This window comes from Manis javanica, chromosome 1, assembly GCF_040802235.1.
Source record: "Manis javanica isolate MJ-LG chromosome 1, MJ_LKY, whole genome shotgun sequence".
NCBI classification, from domain to species: Eukaryota; Metazoa; Chordata; class Mammalia; order Pholidota; family Manidae; genus Manis; species Manis javanica.
Genome location: NC_133156.1, coordinates 26899296 through 26920522, shown reverse-complemented (window position 1 = coordinate 26920522; position 21227 = coordinate 26899296). Strand labels below are relative to the sequence as shown.

Genomic DNA, 21227 nt, shown 5'->3' with positions numbered 1-21227 from the left:
GTGAACTTAAGTTTCATTTCAGTATATACCTAGGAGTGGAATTGCTAGGTCCTATGGTAACTATGTTTAGCCCTTTGAGGAACTGCCAGACTGTTTTCTAAAGTGGTGGCACCATTTTACACTCCTGAAAGTAGTGTAAGTGGATTCAAATTTCTCCACCTTCTCATTAACATGTATCATTCTGTCTTTGATTCTAGCCTCTTGGTTGGTGTGAAGTGGTTATCTTAACTGCTTTTTTTTTTGAGAGGGCATCTCTCATATTTACTGATCAAATGGTTGTTAACAACAATAAAATTCTGTATAGGGGACTCAATGCACAATCATTAATCAACCCCAAGCCTAATTCTCAACAGTCTCCAATCTTCTGAAGCATAATGAACAAGTGTTTACATGGTAAACAAATTCTTACATAGTGAATAAGTTCTTACATGGTGAACAGTGCAAGGGCAGTCATATCACAGAAACTTTCAGTTTTGATCACACATTATGAACTATAAACAATCAGGTCAAATATGAATATTCGTTTGATTTTAATACTTGATTTATATGTGAATCCCACATTTCTCCCTTATTATTATTTTTAATAAAATGCTGGAGTGGTAGGTAGATACAAGATAAAGGTAGAGAACATAGTTTAGTGCTGTAAGAGGGCAAATGTAGATGATCAGGTGTGTGCCTATAGACTAAGTATTAATCCAAGCTAGACAAGGGCAACAAAACATCCACGGATGCAGAAGATTTCTCTCAAAACAGAAAGGGTGAGGTTCTAAGCCTCACCTCTGTTGATCCCCAATTTCTCACCTGATGGCCCCCCTGCGACTGTGCCTGTCTTAGGTTGTTCCTCCCTTGAGAATCCCTGATCTCTGACTACCCAGTCATTTTCCAGGGCCATACAGGGAAATGTGAAGTTGGTAAGTGAGAGAGAAGCAATATTGTTTGAAAAGGTTAGCTTTTTACTTCTTTGCAGATTTATGCCCTGTGGCTTCTATGCCCAGCATTTGTCTTGAGGTATTTTTACCACTTGGAAGAATTATGATACTCGGTAATTTCGGTATGAGGCACAACTTAACTGTGCTTTTTAAATTGCATTTATCTGTTAGGTAATGATGTTGAGTATCTTTTCATGTGATTATTGGCCATTTTCACATTCTTTGGCAAAATAGCTTTGTAGATGCTTTGCCCACTTTTTAATTGGATTGTCTTTTTATTATTGAGTTGTAATAGTTTTTTTATGTGTTCTGGATATAAGTCCCTTATCAGAAATACGATTTGCAGAAATTTTCTCCTATTCTTGTAGGCTGTCTCACTTTCTTGGTGTCCTTTGAGGCACAAATGTTTTTAATTTTGATGATATCTAATTTACCTATTTTTTAATTTTTTTGCTTATGCTTTTGCTGTCATACATAAGAAATCATTACCTAATCCAAGGTCATGAGGATTTATGATTATGTTTTTTTCTAAGAGTTTTATAGTTTTTAGCACTTACATTTATGTCTTTGATCCATTTTGAGTTAATTTTTGCATATGGTGTGAGGTAGATTTCCAGCTTCATTCTTTGAATGCACATAACTTCTTGTCCCAGCATCATTTTTTGAAAAGACTGTTTTTCCCCCATTGAACTGCCTTGGCATCTCTGTCAAAAATCAATTGAGCATAGATCTAGTTGTTTATTTCTGGACTCTTAATTCTAGCCCATTGATCTATATGTTTATCCTTATGCCAGTACCATATTGTCTTGATTACTATAGCTTTGTACTAAGATGATATGGGAAGTCCTCCAAATTTGTTCTACTTGCCCAAAATTGTTTTGGCTAATATGGGTCTCTTGAATTTCCATATAAATTTTAGAATCAGCTTGTCAAGTTCTATCAAAAGGAAGCTGGGATTTTGATAGAATTCCATTGAATTTATAAATCAGTTTAGGGAATATCGCCAACTTAACAACACTGAATCTATTAATCCATGAACATTGGGAAGTTTTTCATTTATTTAGGTCTTAATTTCTTTTAATAATGTTTTATGGTTTTCATGCACAAGTCTTACACCTACTTGGTTAAATTTATTCCTAAGTATTTTATTCTTTTTGATGCTATTGCAGATGGAACTGTTTTCTCAATTTCATTTTCAGATTGTTTATTGAAAATATAAAGAAATATAATGATTCTTTGTATGTTAATCCTATATCCTGCAACTTTGCTGAACCCATTAGTTCAAATAATTTTAGTAGGTAATTTTTTGTGTTTACGAGTCTCCCTTAAAACTATGGTTCAGCTTTTGCTAATGAAGCTAAATAACACTTTAGTACTCTTCTCCCTCCCTCCACTCCTTTTTCCTCACCTAACCTTCCCATATGCCCAAAAAGAGACCTATAAACATATATAAATGGATTCTCCTTCCCTTATTGGAATTTCCCTTGTTTATTATAATTGACTTGGAATAGAAACCAGTCAGTTAACTCTTAAATAGTTATTTTGACAACATTTTAGTATTTTCACATGTGAGTGAGCATCAGTCTGATAGGTGGAGGAAAGATGCTCTTAAAGTTTTCATTTGCTGGAAATTAAAGAAATATAAACCAAAATAAGTGTAAGGAACCACCCATCCATCTAAAAAAACAAATATAAACATGATAAGATCTCAACATTGCCAGAGTTATAAAGACAGTCATGTCCATATACTACTAGTGACACTATTGGTTAGTTCAATAATTTTTGTATTGCAAGAACCGTATCAATGAGCCTTTTTACCTAGCTCTACTCCAAGGATGTGACTCAGAAATTAAAAACTACTTGTATGAAATCTTTTTAGCTGTGATATAAGGGAGTCATTAAAAGAATGTAAAAGCCTCAAATCCAACAATTGGGAGCTAGGGAAGCAAATTATTATATTAATATAATGATAAACCATTATATTGCAACTGACATCATTAGTATGTACATTGTGTAGATTCAGGGAAGAGTAGATATGAAATAAGTAGGAAAAACCTTAAACTAATGAGAACATTGATAACTAAACAATAGTTTATGTAAGGAAAAAGAAGAAACTTTATCAAGGTTATGCAAATAGTGGATAGTTTGATGCAATTTTGGTTGAATGTATACTTGAAGAATTTTTTTTTTCCCCACCAAACATGGAGATTTTTCTTAGTAGTTCACCCATTTGGGTCCAATTATCTCACAGAGATTTTGACTTTGTGTCAGTGGGCCACATGTCCAGTGTAAGCTGTGTCCTTTGTCCTCAGGAGCCTGAAGAATGAGCCTGTCTTGGACTCCTTATTACCCCCCTCACTCTGGCAGTGGGTACTTAAAGTCTTCTGCAGGGCAGGAATTGGCAATTGCAACAATGAACTAAGAGACCAGGTTTCATCAAAGGGAGCCTAGGGACAGGGTGGCCTTGGAGGCTAGCATTCAGTGGAGAAAGAGCAAGAGCAACAGGAGGAGGCCTTGGTTGCCAGAAAGCCATAGAAGGAATCCAGGGTGCGACTGCACCCACACTGCTTGAATGGCTACATGACAGCTCTGAGACAGGGCTTCTGCTTGGAGTTTTGTAGGGACGGGAAACACACTGTCTCCCAGAGTGATCTTTTCTATTTGGACAACTTTTGATAAAAGGTTCTTCCTATAAAAAGCTAACTTTTTCCAACAATATGGCTTCTCTCTCACTTACCAACTTTACATCTCCCTGTATGGCCCCGGAAGATGACTGGTTAGCCAGAGACGTGTAAGATTCCTCAAGGGAGGAACAACCTAAGACAGACACACTCGCAGGGGGGCCATCAGGTGAGAAAATGGGGATCAACAGTGGTGAGGCTTAGAACCTCACCCCCCCCGTTTTGAGAGAAATCTTCTGCATCCGTGGATGTTTTAATGCCCTTGTCTAGCTTGGATTAACACATAGTCTACAGGCACACACCTGATCATCTACATTTGCTCTCTTAGAACACTAAACTATGTTTTCTACCTTTATCTTGCATCTACCTACCACTTCAGCATTTTATTAAAAATAAAAATAATAATAATAAAGGGAGAAATGTGGGATCCACATATAAATCAAGTATAAAAATCAAACAAATATTCATATTTGACCTGATTGTTTATAGTTTATAAAGCATGATCAAAACCGAAAGTTTCTGTGATGACTGCCCTTGTACTGTTCACCATGTAAGAACTTATTCACTATGTAAGAATTTGTTCTCCATGTAAGAACTTGTTCGTTATGCTTCAGAAGATTGGAGACTGACGAGAATTAGGGGTGGATTAATGATTGTGCATTGAGCATTGACCCCCCTATACAGAATTTTATTGTTGTTAACAACCATTTGATCAATAAATATGAGAGATGCCCTCTCAAAAAAAAAAAAAAAAAAAAGGTTCTTCCTAATGTTGATTATGCAGGAATCGAAGAATGTAATTAGTTATATAGCTAATTTCTAGCCTTTTCTAACATACAAAAAGTATCTGAAAAAAGAGACTTCCAGATGAATCTTGGCTATTACTGAGGGAGACCTACCTCAAAAGACCTGCTTCCCTTTACTTTCCACCTACTGATCCTATTTCTGACTGGTTTTTGAGGCTCCACAGGACAAATTGTATCCATAGGACAGCTCTTAAGGACAGTTTGTATACCCCCCCACTTGCCAGTTCTCCAGGTTGAAGCTTCTCAGTGTTTCCAACCATTCATCATTTAGTTGGTTTGCATCCCCCTCCTAATCCTGGTGCTGACCCCTGCCTACACCACAGGCTGTCATTGTTCCCTTTATAGTGTGCTGCCTGGAACAGAGCACAATTCATGGAAAAAACAAATGGGTGCCGTCATTCACCTGGAGTTCTTTCTTGTCTTAATGCAAGCTACAATTACATCAGCTTGTTTGCCATCTGTTATATCACTGACTGTTGAACTTATCATCAACTAAAACCCGTAAGTGCTGTTTTTTTCTTCTTCTTCCTTTCAACATGCCTGCAGTTGCCAAGCCAAGTCACATCTCCCACATCCTGCAGTTGTTTCTTGGACTTTACTTTTGGGGCAGTTTCTTAGCAATATTCTGCTGTGAGTAACTTCAGTTTTTATATACAACAGTAAGAGTCCTCTTTACAATGTTTGGAATGAATTGAGCATCTGTACAAAATAAGCGACAGAGCAGTTTCTTGGTGTTGGGGAGAATTTGGGGAATTTGTCAGTCCCTGTATTCTGTTCTTTCTCCCTCAGTAATATGCAGGATTCATCTGGAAGTCTCTTTTCTCAGACACTTTTTGTATGTTAGAAAAGGCTAGAAATTAGCTGTGTAACTAATTACATTATTTGATTCCTAGAGTATTAGAGCTAGAAAGATGCTCAGAGATATTTTAGTTTAAACTCCCTGCTTGTGCATTTGGAACTAAGACCCTAAGCAAATAAAGAAAATTGTTCCAAGTTACCAAGCAAACTGGTGATAAAGGACATATAGAACCTAGGCCTTCTGCTATACATAGAAGCTAACTTACTAGTTTTTGCCTGAACAGCAGCTTTCAACGGCCTATAATAAGATACAGCTTTTTTTTTTTTCATAGCCTTTTTTCCCCTGGCCCTCTTAGGAGTTTAATTGCCCCACTGCTAGATGACTTCCTTGAATTCCTCCAACATGTGAGTCAATAATGCCCTCTTAGATATTTAGCAAGGTCACACTGGTGGTGAAGCTAGGCAGGATCTTCTCTAGGACTTCTAAATCCTTTACTGGCTTTCTGCCAAGCACTTTCCTTGTGAGATTATGTGGGGTGCTTCCTCCTCCATTAGAGTTGGTGGAAGAAAATGAGTTCACCCCTGGGTCACCCAGGTTCCAGGGTGGGACAGGTTTCCAAAGAGTCCCCTGGGACCGGACCTGTGAGAGCACTCAGCACAGAGCACTGTCCTCTGGCAGCCACTGTTGGGTTTTGGGTGGGCTGACGCTGGAGATCGTGCCTCCTCACCACGCACCCGAGACAGCACAGCAGACTCAGGGTGGGCGTCCAGCCACATGCTGGGGAGAGCCCTATACAGGCAGGCAGTTGTGCTGGGATGCCAAGGGTCAGAAGGATTTTTGTAATTTTTAATGTTAATGTACCTTAGTTTTCCTCACTTGATTGCAGATTCTTGGAGGGTAGGAAGTTGACTCCTTTTCATTATAGTATTCCTTCATTTCAAGTGGCTATGTATTCAGTAGATGTTTCCAGATTGAGGCAGGGCATCAGGATATATGTTTACTGCTTTAGTGCTATCTGGCTGTAGCAAAGCAGTTTCCTGCCCTTTTTAGGGGTTGATCCTTCATCTGCAAAATGAGCCTCTGAAGGCTCTTGTAGCAACAGTCTCTAGGATTCTGGGAATCTACATGACTCTTACAATGTATCCTTACTGTGTATTTTGGAGAAGTCATTCTTCTCTTTTCTGTAGTGGCACATTACTGAGAAAGTCCACCCAGGGAATAACACCCTCAGCATCCTTCCCCAACATACAACAGGAAGGGTTTCTTTTTTTTACCATATTTAAAAAATTGGCAGATCTGTAAAAATCAAAAGGAAGGGTTGTTTGTGGAGAAGCCAGTGGTGAGCCCACCTATGCTCCTGTCTTCCTGTGAGCTGCTTTCAGTTGCCAGTTCTTAGTATGCAGACCGGTTGCAAGAAACGAGTCCTAAGGTAAGCAGGTAAGAGTCCTTGATGACCTCCAAAGAGTTTAGGATAGGCCAGAGGTCATGGTGGAGAGAGAGAAAGATGTCTGTGGCTCTGGAACCTGGTGAAGAGTTTGAGCAGAACTAGGTGATAGAAAGGGGATTTCTTGAATATAACAAGGTTCATTTCTCTAGTGAATGCAGAGGAAAAGAAGGAGTTAATGAGGAACAGTCAGGTTCCATCCTCTGAGAGCTTGCTCTTGGGGAAGATGGATGTAGATACAATATTATTGTTCAAAGCCGAAGAAATTAGCTCAAAGGAAGGGATAATTATCCTAAGCTATGGACAGGGAAGGTTTCCTGGAAGTTCGTTTCTGTATCCTCCCTGACACCTCCCAAGCCGTGCCTCACCTTTGCTTTGTTCAGTTGTGCTGTGGCAAATTTAGAAATTTATGAGTGTGGCACCCACTGGGAATGTTGGGAGGCAGAAGTCAAGTGAGCTCAGCCCGCCCATGTGTACTTTGCACCTTTTCCATTTCCCTTAGTATCAGGCACTATCACTGTACTTAATCCAGAGTGCACCTGTCCCTGAGAGGCTGTGCCAATGGCTGCTTCTGCTCCAGAGCCCACTCCAGGCTTGGAGCTAAAGGCCCCAGCCACTGATGGTCTTAGTGCTGACCCTGTCTCCCCAGCTACCATGTCCACACAGAGACTTCGGAATGAGGACTACCATGACTACAGCTCCACGGATGTGAGCCCAGAGGAGAGCCCATCCGAAGGTCTCAACAACTTCTCTTCCTCCAGCTCCTACCAGCGGTTTGGGGAGAGCAACAGTACAACGTAAGTAACTGTTTCTTCTGCTCTCCTTGGTGGGAACCATGTTACTAAAACATAGTCTTCCTTAGCATTACTTTGCTCCTGCATGTTACAAATTTCCTACTCTACAGTTGAAAGTAAAATATAAAGAGATTAGGCAAGAAACAGCACTGAGATGTGAGCTCCCTGCCTGCCCCCTCTAGTCTGTTTCCTATTCTTTGTCCATTTCAGCTGTGTTGGTTCCAACAGGCTGGTGCTGGTCAGTCTGCACATAAGAAAAACTTCTAGAGAGAACATTCTCTTAATTTAGAACCATAGGTCATCTGTGCTAGAACCTCAAATACCTCCAAGCGCAATTGGAAGCCTCCTTTGTAAAATCTCCATGACTTCTGTCTATATCACTAAACAGCCAGGTCATTTGGCTGAAGAAGTGGGAAGAGGGAGGAAAAACTCCTGCACTTAAAAAATTCACAGGGTTGATAGAGAAGAGGATCTGCTTTGCATTCCCTAAGGAAGGTTTAACTCTTATTCCTGGAAACAGAATCCCAAGACTCATCTGGGCTGACTTTGGCCCTCTTTGGGCCTCAGTTTCTCCAAATAAGATATACTTGAGGATCCCATTCTGAAGCTGTACAGACTGGTGCTCAACACTCAGCTTAGAAGATTCAGAGGAAGACTTTCTACCCCACTGAGATCTCTTACTCAGTCTGCAGCTCAGCAGACCCCTGTTATTTTCCGTGGATGCCAGGATTCCATCTTTTGCAGCCCTTCTGTTTATTTCTCAAGCTTAGCTGTCACCATTTTTGTGGCCCCTGGCAGGTTGGGTGTGACTTACTGATGGATCTTTTAGTTTAAGACTTACTCTGACCCCTGTGACTGCCCAAGGAGACCACAGAAGCTTCTCTTGGGACTCATTACTGGGGAGGCTGTCTGTGGCTGTAGTCTTTCTTGGTGCAGGGAATTTTCTCTTGTGAACTGGAATAGAACTAGATGATATGGTCTGTCCACATTATCAGTCCCTCTCCACCACTAACTGATTTCTGCTCATAAAGATTCAGTCCCTGTAGCTTATTTCTCATGTGGCATGCTTTTGGGGATTCCCTTTTTGCTTTCAATGTTAGCCGAGGGAAAGATTGCTTAAAGCACAACTGGCAGCAGTGAGGACCGTATTTCCCCTCTTTCCCCAACCTTATCCACCCAGTTGGCTTCCCACAGGCAGAAGGAGCTCCAGATGCAGTCAGTGATACAATAGCTTCCCTTCCAAGGCCATGCTTGTTACTGTGAAATACTTCTTCTAAGTGTCTGTCTCTATAGTTTCCCTTCTAGTTTTTCTCCTTCTTGTTCTCAGACATCAACTTGTCTATGCAATGCTTAACCATGTGGAGTCTAGATTTTCATTTTTAAAGGGACCTCTCAGAAGTTTAAAACCAGCCAGCTGGTAACTTCAAGATTATATGTAATGGTTTTGTTTGTATTGAAGATAATGCATGCCTTTTAGCTGTTCTGAATATCCCTTTTTTTCACATTGGGTTGTATGTGTCAGCTCCAGATAATTTCCCCTTGTTTGTTAGAAATTGAGCAAATAAGAAGACACCTTCCTTGGGCTTGTATTGGGACATTTTCCAGGGTATCCTTTGTTTTAAGGGCCCATCTTGCACTGATACTGTGATATAAGGTGGGTATCCAGGAAAGCCTATGTGTAAGTAATGTCAGACATCCCATCACAAGTGGTACAGGAGAAAGTACTTCCTTGGGACTTGGATGGTTAGTTGAGTACTTGCGTAGAGCCTGGATCCACACAAGCATTTATGTGTAGAAAACATACCAAGTATGATTAAAGTATAAGCTAATTTGGGGTTCTTATTAGCTCAAGTGAATCTCTAACATGTGAGAAGCTTAGAGACAAGTTTTTGAACTGATTGCTTGTCTATTTGTGCCTTGCCCCACTCTGTTATCTACTTTTCCAAAGAACAAAGTCTAAGGAACAAAGTATATACATGAACATATCTGGCTCTTCTAGGGGGTAAGGGCTCAGGAAAAATCCCTAATCAGGGGTGCAGATAGGAACCCCACACACTACCGTGGTGGTGTGTTTAGGTTGGGTGCTGGGGTTAGGTCATTTCCTAACCCTTGGTGTCATCAGGCTGATGATCACTGCTTTGATGACAGCCTCACTTTACTCTGTAGGGCACATTTTTCTTCTTGTCGCCCTGTTGGGTTACATCATTCCATCCGCTTTGATTGAGCTTTGGTACTTCTTCTCCAGCTGGCAGGCTGAGAAACCAGTTGACTGAAGCTGGGTTTCCTAAGTTATCTGGAGCAGCCATTTGCAAAGTATGGTCTTCAGACCCTTTGGGGTTCCCAAGATCGTTTCAAGAAGTCTGTGAGATCAAAACTATTTTCATAATAATACTAAGATGTTATTTGCCCTTTCACTGTGTTGACATTGCCCTGATGGCACAGAAGCAAAAATGGGTAAAATTCTGGTGCCTTAGCATAAATCAAGGCAGTGCCAACTTATGCTAGTTGTCGTCGTATTTTTTTAAATTTTAGTATCATTAATATACAATTACATTAGTAACATTTTGGTTACTAGATTCCCCCCATTATCAAGTCCCCACCACATACTCCATTACAGTCACTGTGCATCAGAGTAGTAAGATGCTATAGAGTCACTACTTGTCTTCTCAGTGCTGTATCGCCTTCCCCTTGCCCCCACTACATTGTGTGTGCTAATCGTAATGCCCCTTATTCCCCTTCTCCCTCCCTTCCCACCCACCCTCCCTGTCCCTTACCCTTTGGTAACTGTTAGTCCATTCTTGGGTTCTGTGAGTCTGCTGCTGTTTTGTTTCTTCAGTTTTTGCTTTGTTCTTATGCTCCACAGATGAGTGAAATCATTTGGTACTTGTCTTTCCCCACCTGGCTTATTTCACAGAGCACAATACCCTCTAGCTCCATCCATGTTGTTGCACATGGTAGGAATTGTTTTCTTCTTATGGCTGAATAATACTCCATTGTGTATATGTACCACATCTTCTTTATCCATTCATCTACTGATGGACACTTAGGTTGCTTCCATTTCTTGACTATTGTAAAATAGTGCTGTGATAAACATAGGGGTGCATATGTCTTTTTGAAACTGAGAAACTTCATTCTTAGGATAAATTCCTAGGAGTGGAATTCCTGGGTCAAGTGGTAGTTCCATTTTTAGTTTTTTGAGGAACCTCCATACTGCTTTCCACAATGGTTGAACTAGCCTACATTCCCACCAGCAGTGTAGGAGGGTTCCCCTTTCTCCACATCTTCACCAGCATTTGTTGTTCCTATTCTTTTCTATGTTGGCCATCCTAACTGGCATGAGGTGATACCTCATTGTGGTTTTAATTTGCATTTCCCTAATAATTAGCGATGTGGAACATCTTTTCATGTGCCTGTTGGCTATCTGAATTTCTTCTTTGGAAAATTGTCTGTTCATATCCTCCACCCATTTTTTAATAGGATTATTTGCTTTTTGGGTGTTGAGGCATGTGATTCATTATATATTTTGGATGTTAACTCCTTGTCAGATATGTCATTTACAAATATATTCTCTCATACTGTAGGATCCCTTTTGTTCTATTGATGGTGTCCTTTGCTGTCAGGAGCTTTTTTAGCACGATCTAGTTCCATTTGTTCATTTTTAATTTTGTTTCCATTGTCCGAGGAGATGCGTTCAGGAAAAAGTTGCTCATGTTAATATTCAGGAGATTTTTGCCTATGTTTTCACCTAAGCATTTTATGGTTTCATGACTTACATTCAGGTCTTTGATACATTTTGAGTTTACTTTGTGTTTGGGGTTAGATAATAATCCAGTTTCATTCTCTTGCATGTAGCTGTCCAGTTTTGCCAACACCAGCTATTGAAGAGGCTGTCATTTTCCCATTGTATGTCTGTGGCTCCTTTATCATATATTAATTAACCATATATGTTTGGGTTTATATCTGGGCTCTCTAGTCTGTTTCATTGGTCTGTGGGTCTGTTCTTGTGCCAGTACCAAATTGTCTTGATTACTGTAGCTTTGTAGTACAGTTTGAAGTCAGGGAGCGTAATCCCCTCAGCTTTATTCTTCCTTCTCAGGATTGCTTTGGCTATTTGGGGTCTTTTGTGGTTCCGTATGATTTTTAGAACTATTTGCTCTAGTTCGTTGAAGAATGCTGTTGGTATTTTGATAGGGATTGAATTGAATCTGTACATTGCTTTAGGGAGCATGGCCATTTTGACAATATTAATTCTTCCTATCCATGAGCACGAGATGTGTTTCCACTTATTGGTATCTTCTTTAATTTCTCTTATGAGTGTCTTGTAGTTTTCAGGGTATAGGTCTTTGACTTCCTTGGTTAGGTTTATTCCTAGGTATTTTATTCTTTTTGATGCAGTTGTGAATGGAGTCATTTTCCTGATTTCTTTTCTGCTATTCATTGTTAGTGTATAGGAATGCAATAGATTTCTGTGTATTAATTTTGTATCCCACAACTTTGCTGAATTCAGATATTAGATCTAGTAGTTTTGGAGTGGATTCTTTAGGGTTTTTTATGTACAGTGTCTTGTCATTTGCAAACAGGGACAGTTTAACTTCTTCCTTGCCATTCTGTATGCCTTTTATTTCTTTGTGTTGTCTGATTGCCGTGGTAGGACCTCCAGAACTATGTTGAATAAAAGTGGGGAGACTGGGCATCCTTGTCTTGTTCCCGACCTTAAAGGAAAAGCTTTCAGCTTCTTGCTGTTAAGTATGATGTTGGCTGTGCATTTGTCATATATGGCCTTTATTGTGTTTGAGGTACTTGCCCTCTATATCCATTTTGTTGAGAGTTTTTATCATGAATGGATGTTGAATTTTGTCAAATGCTTTTGCAGCATCTATGGAGATGATCATGTGGTTTTTGTCCTTCTTTTTGTTGATGTGGTGGATGATGTTGATGGGTTTTTGAATGTTGTACCATCCTTGCATCCCTGGGATGAATCCCACTTGATCATGATGGATGATCTTTTGATATATTTTTGAATTCAGTTTGCTACTATTTTGTTGAGTATTTTTGCATCTATGTTCATCAGGGATATTGGTCTGTAATTTTCTTTTTTTGTGGTGTCTTTGTCTGGTTTTGGTATTAGAGTGATGCTGGCCTTATAGAAGGAGTTTGAGAGTATTCTCTCCTCTTCTACTCTTTGGAAAAGTTTAAGGAGGATGGGTATTAGGTCTTCACTAAATGTTTGATAAAATTCAGCAGTGAAACTATCTGGTAAAGAGGTTTTGTTCTTAGGTAGTTTTTTTATTACCAATTCAATTTCCTTGCTGGTGATTGGTCTATTCAGATTTTCTGTTTCTTCCTGGGTTAGTCTTGGAAGGTTGTATTTTTCTAGTTGTCCATTTCTTCTAGGTTATGCAGTTTGTTAGCATATAATTTTTCATAGTATTCTCTCATAATTCTTTGTATTTCTGTGGTGTCCGTAGTGATTTTTCCTTTCTCATTTCTGATTCTATTTGTGTGTATGTATGTGTATGTGTGGACTCTCTTTTTCTGTTAATAAGTGTGGTTAGGGGTTTATCTATTTTGTTTATTTCCTCGAAGAATCAGCTCCTGCTTTCATTGATTCTTTCTGTTGTTGTATTCTTCTCGATTTTATTTATTTTATCTCTAGTCTTTATTATGTCCCTCCTACTACTGAGTTTGAGTCTCATTTGTTCTTCTTTTTCTACTTCTGTTAATTGTGAGTTTACACTGTTCATTTGGGATTGTTCTTTCCTGAGGCAGGCCTGTATTGCAATATACTTCCCTCTTAGCACGGCCTTCGCTGCGTCCCACAGATTTTGCAGTGTTGAATTATTGTTGTCATTTGTCTCCATATATTGCTTGATCTCTGTTTTTATTTGTTCATTGATCCATTGATTATTTAGGAGCATGTTATTAAGCCTCCATGTGTTTGTGCGCTTTTTCGATTTCTTTGTGTAGTTTATTTCTAGCTTCACGCCTTTGTGATCTGAGAAATTGGTTGGTACAATTTCAATTTTTTTGAATTTACTGAGGCTCTTTTTGTGGCCTAGTATATGGTCTATCCTGGAGAATGTTCCATGTGCACTTGAGAAGAATGTGTATCCTGTTGATTTTGGATGGAGTGTTCTGTAGATGTTCGCTAGGTCCACCTGTTCTAATACGTTGTTCAGTGCCTCTGTGTCCTTACTTATTTTCTGTCTGGTGGATCTGTCCTTTGGAGTGAATGGTATGTTGAAGTCTCCTAAAATGAATACATTGCATTCTATTTCCTCCTTTAGTTCTGTTAGTGTTTGTTTCACATATGCTGGTGCTCCTGTGTTGGGTGCATATATATTTATAATGGTTATATCCTCTTGTTGGACTGCCCCCTTTATCATTATGTAATGTCCTTCTTTATCTCTTGTTACTTTCTTTGTTTTGAAGTCTATTTTGTCTGATACTAGTACTGCAACACCTGCTTTTTTCTCCCCCTTTTGTTTGCTTAAAATATCTTTTTCCATCCCTTGACTTTAGTCTGTGCATGTCTTTGGGTTTGAGGTGAGTCTCTTGTAAGCAGCGTATAGATGGGTCTTGCTTTTTTATCGATTCTGTTACTCTGTGTCTTTTGATTGGTGCATTTAGTCCATTTACATTTAGGGTGATTATGGATAGGTATGTACTTATTGCCATTGCAGGCTTTAGATTCCTGGTTACCAAAGATTCAAGGGTAATTCCCTTACTTTCTGACAGTCTAATTTAACTCACTTAGTATGCTACTACAAACACAACCTAAAGATTCTTTTTTTTCTTCTTCCTTTTTCTTCCTCCTCCATTGTTTATATATTAGATGTTATATTCTGTACTCTTTGTCTATCCCTTGATTGACTTTGGGGGTAGTTGGTTTGATTTTGCATCTGCTTAATAATTAATTGTTCTACTTTGCTGTTGTTTTATTTCCCCTGTTGACTGCTATTTAGCCTTAGGAATACTTCCATCTATAACAGTCCCTCCAAAATGCACTGTAGAGGTGGTTTGTGGGAGGCATCATTGTATTTTGCACTGCCGCACATGTAGAAAGACTAAGCCAGTTTCACTTAAGCATGCCCTTGATGAAACAGTCAAATTGTTAATTTTATTAAATCTTAAACCTTCAGTACCAGTTTTTTAATATTCCCTTAATACTTTTACTGTGCACCTAAGTGTGGTACTTGTCTCAAGGACAAGGTTTTGAGTGATTATTTGAATTGTGACCTGGATGGGCTAGCCACTTTTTTTTTGTAGAACATTATTATTGCTAGGAGGAACAACTAACAAATTAAAGGTTATTCAGACCTGAGAACTTGGCAGACATTTCTTGAAAATGAAAAGAATGACACCATCACCTCAAGGAAAACTATCAACAGTATTTCTTGCCCAAAATAAAATGTGAACTTTTAAGCAAAATTAGAAAAAAAAACTTCTATTCAGTTCTGTACTGTTGACAGCTTCCCATTAAAGACTTTAATGATGAGATCATTAATATTAGTAAGTGTGATGTTTTGGGATACTGTGTAATGAAATGTGCCAGCCTTTGGAAGATCCTTATAACTCCAGGGACAATATTCCAAATGACCAAAGTGTGATGTTAGAAAATTGTGCATGGATAGAAGATTCATTCCAAGAGCAAGATCACCAGTGGTTTTAATGTGAATCTCAAAGGGCGTGCAACGTTCAGTTTCCACATTTCAGCTGACTTCTAAGAAACAACCATGTGTCAAGTTTTGGGATAGTATTAAAGAAAAAGTACCACCGTTGTCTGAAGTGGCTATTAAAATACATTCCAACCACATGTCTGTGGGAGGACAGATTTTCTTCCTGTACTTCAACCAAAACAACCTATCACAGCAGAATGAATGTAGAAGTAAATAATTCACTGTCAAGCAGGTACCATTGAAGAGATTTTCAAAAAGGTAAATTAGTGCCATTCTTCTCACACTTTATTTTTTGGAAAATAGTTACTTTCATTAGAAAAATCTTACATTAACATGTAAGAGGTTTATTTTTACTTATTTAATAAATATAATAGATATTTTATTTATTAAACAGATATAATCCATGTAAGCAAAAGCTATTTGGGATCCTTAGTAGTTTATCTCTATGAAGGGGTCTTGAAGCCAAGAAGTATAAGAACTACTGATTTGGACCATAAACATAACTACAGAGTTTTGCAAAGCTTGTCACCCTAACCATCCCCAGTAGTGAAGACTTTGTGGTCCATGGAGTTGATTTTGTGGTATTCATAGGGTTTTGAGTAATCCCAGCTTGGGGCCATTGATTTTTAAAAAGAGTAATTTTGGTCAATCGCCTAGAATCCTAGTGTTTTGGAGCTGAAGATATGGAAACTTTGCTGTCTGGACCAGTCCCCTCACTCTGCAGGTGAGACAGCAGGCTGAGGGAAGGGAAGGGAATTATCATACTGAGTTAATGGCAGAACCAGGGCTAGAGGAACCTGATTTCCTGAGGCACAGCTCAGAGGCATTTGGGGAGGCCTCTTGTAAGCAGGTGGGGTTGCTACAATGCTTACCTTTGTCTTAAGTGGATTAAACATTTGCCAAGGTAGAAATTTGATTGACCCATCATCCTGCTCATAAGCTTCCAGCCACTGGCTGTTGATAGTGAAGGAGTCATCCCTGAGCCCTTAACGACCCTTGCTGGACTCAGGAGAGTCCGGGAGAGCATTCAGCCTCTTCTCCTTTAGACTTAAAGCAGTTTTCTTGATTATTCCTGAAAAGCATGGCGGGAGGTGGGGGAAGGATCGGGGTGGAGGCAATAGGAAGGTCAAGAGATTTTCTTCCTGGCAGTAGAAGGAGAAAATACCAGAAGTAAAATGCCTTTCCAGAGAATGTAGGTGGTTCTTATTTATTGTGGTCTTTATAAGTTAACACGTTATTTGCTTTCAGTTTCTGCTGAATTGTAGATTGGAAGAAATATGTGGAAGCATCATTTAGGAGTGATTTTAAGTTACTTGTACAGAAGAATTTCCAGTGCCAGGGGCCAAATCCTGAGTGAGTTTAAGATTTTGGACAAAGTGATACCATATTTAATCTATTTTGTGTCCTTCTGGAAGCAACCAAGGATAGAAAATGTTGACCATGAGGTCACTGCTTTCAGTGCTTTGAGGAATTCCCACCCACTACAGATTGCCTACCCCCACCCGCTATGTGGCCGTGAAACCCATGCACTCCTGTGTGGTGGTACCCGTGTCCCTCTAGGCTCTTGTCCTGGCCCTGCTTTCTCATGGGCAACTTGCAAACTCTACCTGCCGTGCTGGGCTCAGCTCAGGTCTCCACTCTGTGAACCGTCACCTGCCTTCCTGTCCTGGGCTCTTCTTAAGACAGGAATCTTTCTACTTTGGGTGGTTATTGATGTGTTTGCTTTATGTGCCTTGAAACACTGTTAATTTCTAGAGACTGAGGGCCGTATCTGATTCACACTTACTTCTGCCTCTGCATTATCACATTTTATACATGATCAGTAGTATTTGCTGAGTGAAAAAAGTGAATGAGGATGTAGGAGAGGCTTTGTAATCACACCTTGAGAGGGATAGTCTGTGCAACAGACAAGGGAAAACTGTCCTCAAGGCAGGAGGATAAACTAGGTGGCTGTCTGAAGAGAGCTTCTCTAATCGTAGGATTCTATGGCATTTGACTTAAAAAAGAAAAAGTACACCGGAGACAGGCCTATTGTGATACCAAACAACTTTTACTCTGTTTACTTTGCATAAAATTTTCTATTAAGGGTTTGGCTTCTATTTCTTATTTCCCCCATTTGTCCCTCATACCAGTGTCTGTCTTTCACAGTTCCAGTTGTCATCCTTTGTCACTCTGTAGATCTAAGCCATTACACTGGATAGCTCTGTGGTGAGACCCTGGCCCAGACCACTCGGAAGGGATAGCATGCCTGGAGAGAACCCCATCGTCCCTCCAGTCTGATCTCCTAGAGAGATGGGGTTCTTAGCGATGCCACGGGGAGCAGAGCTTATAGTGTAGAGGCTAGAAAAATGGGCTCACGGGTCAGACCATCTGGGTTTGAATCCTGGCTCAACTCTTTACTAGGTGTGTGACTGAGCAAGTTGCTTCGTCATCCGTAAAATGAAGGTAATACGTATCTCACAGGGTTGTTGTGGAAATTGAAGTAATGCATGAAGGCACTTAGTATGTGTTTAATAAATGTTAGCTGTCATTATTGTTAACATGCCCTTGTCTACCTTCTTCCCACGTCAGATGGTTCCAGACCTTGGTCCACCTGTTAAAAGGCAACATTGGCACAGGACTCCTGGGGCTGCCTCTGGCTGTGAAAAATGCAGGCATCTTGGTGAGGTTCTGCAGTGGTGGAGTGAACTATCATGACAAAAAAATTTTAGGGGGTGCTGTGCTTTTTATTTTTAATTTACTTCATTTACAACATTTTAAAATAGGAAGTTTCTTTATTTTAATTCAGGTGAGAAAAATTCAGATGTTCATTCATCTAAAGGTATTTATTGAGGGCCTTTTGTGTGCCAGGCATCACTGTTCTGGGCTCTTTGAATATTACCAGTGAACAAAACAGACAAAGACTCCTGCCCTCAAGGAGCTTACTCTGTGGTGAGGAGGATGTACTTACAATGTCTCAGTTTCTATCAATAATATTAACTAATGAATTAGTAATAAGTCTGTCCATTTTCTACACAGTCCTTCCATGCCCCACCCCTGGGTGGGTGGCTGAGAATTTTACTTTTCTTTTATGATTCATTCCCTATAGACAGCCCATCCAAAGCCATTCCGGTTTCCTTTAGAGCTGGAGATAGCTCAGAGATGTGGATTGTCTTTAGCTACGTCTGTCTTGTCTTTCTTGCTCTGACATAGTTTTAAAGATAACTACCCCCTAACCTCTGCCACCCCTTAACCTCCTTCTTCTTCCTGGACAGTCAGTGGGACCTCCTCTTCTGCTGATCTGCAGCAGTCTTGAAGCAGCTTTATCTTGTGTCATTCTTCTCCATGAGATTAATTCTGTGCTAAAATCCAGATGGTGCCCATTGCACAGAGCCGATGTCCACAGTTGGATTTCTTTCTCTAATACTGTGCCAGTTCTGTTACTGGAAATTGCTTGTAGTCTTTTGATCATTTGCAAATCTAATTTCCATTGGGCTCAATCCTAATTCTGCCTGCTTGTTTCTCCCTCTCTTCCCTGTCCCCAGATGGGTCCTCTCAGCCTGCTGGTGATAGGCATCGTGGCTGTACACTGCATGGGTATCCTGGTGAAATGTGCTCACCACTTCTGCCGCAGGTGAGAGCCCTTTGAGCCACCTCTCAAGGACAAACTGGCCTTCTGGGTTCTGTTACCAACACTGAAAGTGAGTTTACACAGATCACTCTGAGTTCTTTGTGCTAGCTGATGTGGCTGCCATTTGTCACAACGCTACCTTCTCCTGGTTATTTTTGTGTTCTTTTGCAGATGTTGTCATCTGTCATATTTATTTATGTCCAGTAGCCAGAGACTGCATTCTAATTTTATATGGTTAGTAATATTTATCACACTGAAATGATGCTACCAGATGGTTGTTAATTATGAAAGTAACTGTCCTGTTGACTTAACATTTCTGATCCTTGAAAGCATTAGCTACAGCACTCAGTGGTTTCTCCAGGGTAACAGATGGGGGAGTCTGTGAGTTAGATTTGTCTGTCACTGTCATTGTCTAACGTGCACTCTCTGCCCTTCCTCTCCCCCTGACCCGCCTCCTCCCAGACTGAATAAGCCCTTTGTGGACTATGGGGACACAGTGATGTACGGCCTAGAATCCATTCCTGTCTCCTGGTTCCGGAACCATGCGCACTGGGGAAGGTAATGGGTTTCTGCTTTGATTGCAGCTGTGGCTTCTCAGTGTGAAGGCCTTCAGACAGGGAGGTGTGAGATGTGGGACATGGTGTAAGTAGTGAAAGAACATTGTTTGGATCACAGTCATGGCATCTCGCTCAACTCTGCCGGTGTAATCTGTGTGAACTTGGCTGTGTGACCCCTCCCTTCTCTGGGCCTCTAACTAGGCACTCCAGCTTTAACAGCATATGACCAGTAATTTAATCTTTTTCACTTATTCGCTCAACAAAGATATTTAAGTATTCTTTTATAAGTGGTACAAAGCAATTCTAGGCATGGGGAGGAGATTCCCCAAGGTAAATTATAGAGGGCTGGACCTCTAGGGACTGTAGTCTCTGTCAGGAGAAAGATGTGCGGGAAGCTCGACAGCAAGAGGGCAGGCAGGCCAGCAGAGAGAGTGTCATAGTCAGGAAGTACATCTTAGGGGCTCGGAAGGGGAGAGCTTTTAAGGTCCTCTTGTCCGCCGTGCCAGATGAGGAGTGCACATGCTAGGTGCTATAAGGGCAGGGTGCTGGGCAGGGAAAGGAAGGCTTCGAGGAGGATTGAGGTGATCTAGAACAAATAGATTTCTTAGGGAAAGGGATGTTGCAGGAATTTTGGGGGTGGGTGTTTGGAAATTTCTCCTTAGGGTAACTTTCAGATGCCTGAAAGGAAATAGTCTATATTTTGTTTCCTATTTGAGGAAACAAGTATATTTAGGTGTAGAGAATTGATGCTATCAAGGGTTGAATTTTTTTTTTTTTTTATTGAACAACATTAAAACTTTGTTCTCCAGAAAACCTCTTCTGTGGTTATAGGGAGACTTTCTCCCTTCACATACCCAGCTTCCTTATGTGATGCAGGTTCGTGTGATTCAGGAGACTCACCTGTGACAGGGAGGAGTGGACTGCCGCGTGGCTACGCTGGCCGGCCAGCGGGTCTCTGACCCAGTGTCTTTCCTCCCCCTCCCCCTCTCCCGGCCTCTCCCGCGCTCCCTCTCTTCCGCTCTCTTGTTCTTTTCTCCCTCCGCCTCTGCTTTCCCTCTCCCCGCCAGCCCTTCTTTCCTCCCTCACTCCCTTCTCCTCTTTAATAAAATTAATGTGTTCTTGTGGTGAAAAAAAATTTTCTGAATGAGATAGAGGAGCATAAAGTGAAAAGTAAAAATATATTCTGGTCACAGTTCTGTGGGTACCCTTTTGGAATTTTCTGTATCTTTGCAGACACACCCATTCTTAAGAGTTTTGGCACATACTATGCACACTGTCTGGAAATTTCTTTTTTTCCCTTAAAGGTCTTAGACATTTCTCTGTCGGCACATATAGATCTAACATATTCTTTTGCCTGCTGTATACTATTCCATCTGAGATGGCCTGTAATTTAATCATGTTCTTTTTGATGACCCTTTAGGTTAACAGCAGCTGCTGTTGTTACAGTGCTTCAACCAGCAGTCTGTTTGGGTACATCTGTTCTGGGGTTCTTGGCTCCAAGTTATGGAAATTGTGACGGGTCCACTTCGTGTGCTTTTAGGCTAAGGGCACCCTAAAGCTTTAGTTCCAAATGGTGTGAAATGGGATAGGAGGCCCATGGAGAAGGGTGGTGGGTTGTCCCAGGGGCTAGGCAGATGTCCTAGTGTGTGTGTGTGCTCTGCTCCAGCCAGCACAGTCTCGGGATTGCCTGACCCCATGCAGCATTGGAAGCAAGAAGCCAGGAAAGGGACCTTAGAAACCACACAGACAGCACTTCTTTCTCCCTCCTCCCAAGCTCCAGATGGGTGGCACCTAGCATAAGGCACACACATCCTTGTCACTGAATGGGAACGGTCTGTGATGACTTGGGAAAAAGCACTGTTCAAACAGCCATCTCTCTGGGAGTTTCAGTTTTTATAGTCATAATCATTGTATTTTTTCCTCCCCAC

At 40.6% G+C, this 21227-nt stretch overlaps 1 protein-coding gene across 7 annotated transcripts in view; it reads left to right on the top strand.

Annotated features, from left to right (window-relative positions):
- Positions 1-21227, top strand: part of SLC36A1 (solute carrier family 36 member 1) — a 71915-nt gene that overhangs the window by 4319 nt on the left and 46369 nt on the right. For 6 of the 7 annotated variants that reach the window (XM_073230407.1, XM_073230406.1, XM_073230404.1 and 3 more), the window contains exons 2-5: positions 7309-7456; positions 17704-17794; positions 18657-18745; positions 19205-19300. In XM_073230407.1, coding sequence (XP_073086508.1) covers positions 7314-7456; positions 17704-17794; positions 18657-18745; positions 19205-19300 — 419 coding nt within the window. In that variant the 5' untranslated portion in view covers positions 7309-7313. Of the gene's footprint in view, positions 1-7308; positions 7457-17703; positions 17795-18656; positions 18746-19204; positions 19301-21227 lie in introns of those variants that run through there. The other variant, XM_036994106.2, reaches the window with a different exon arrangement.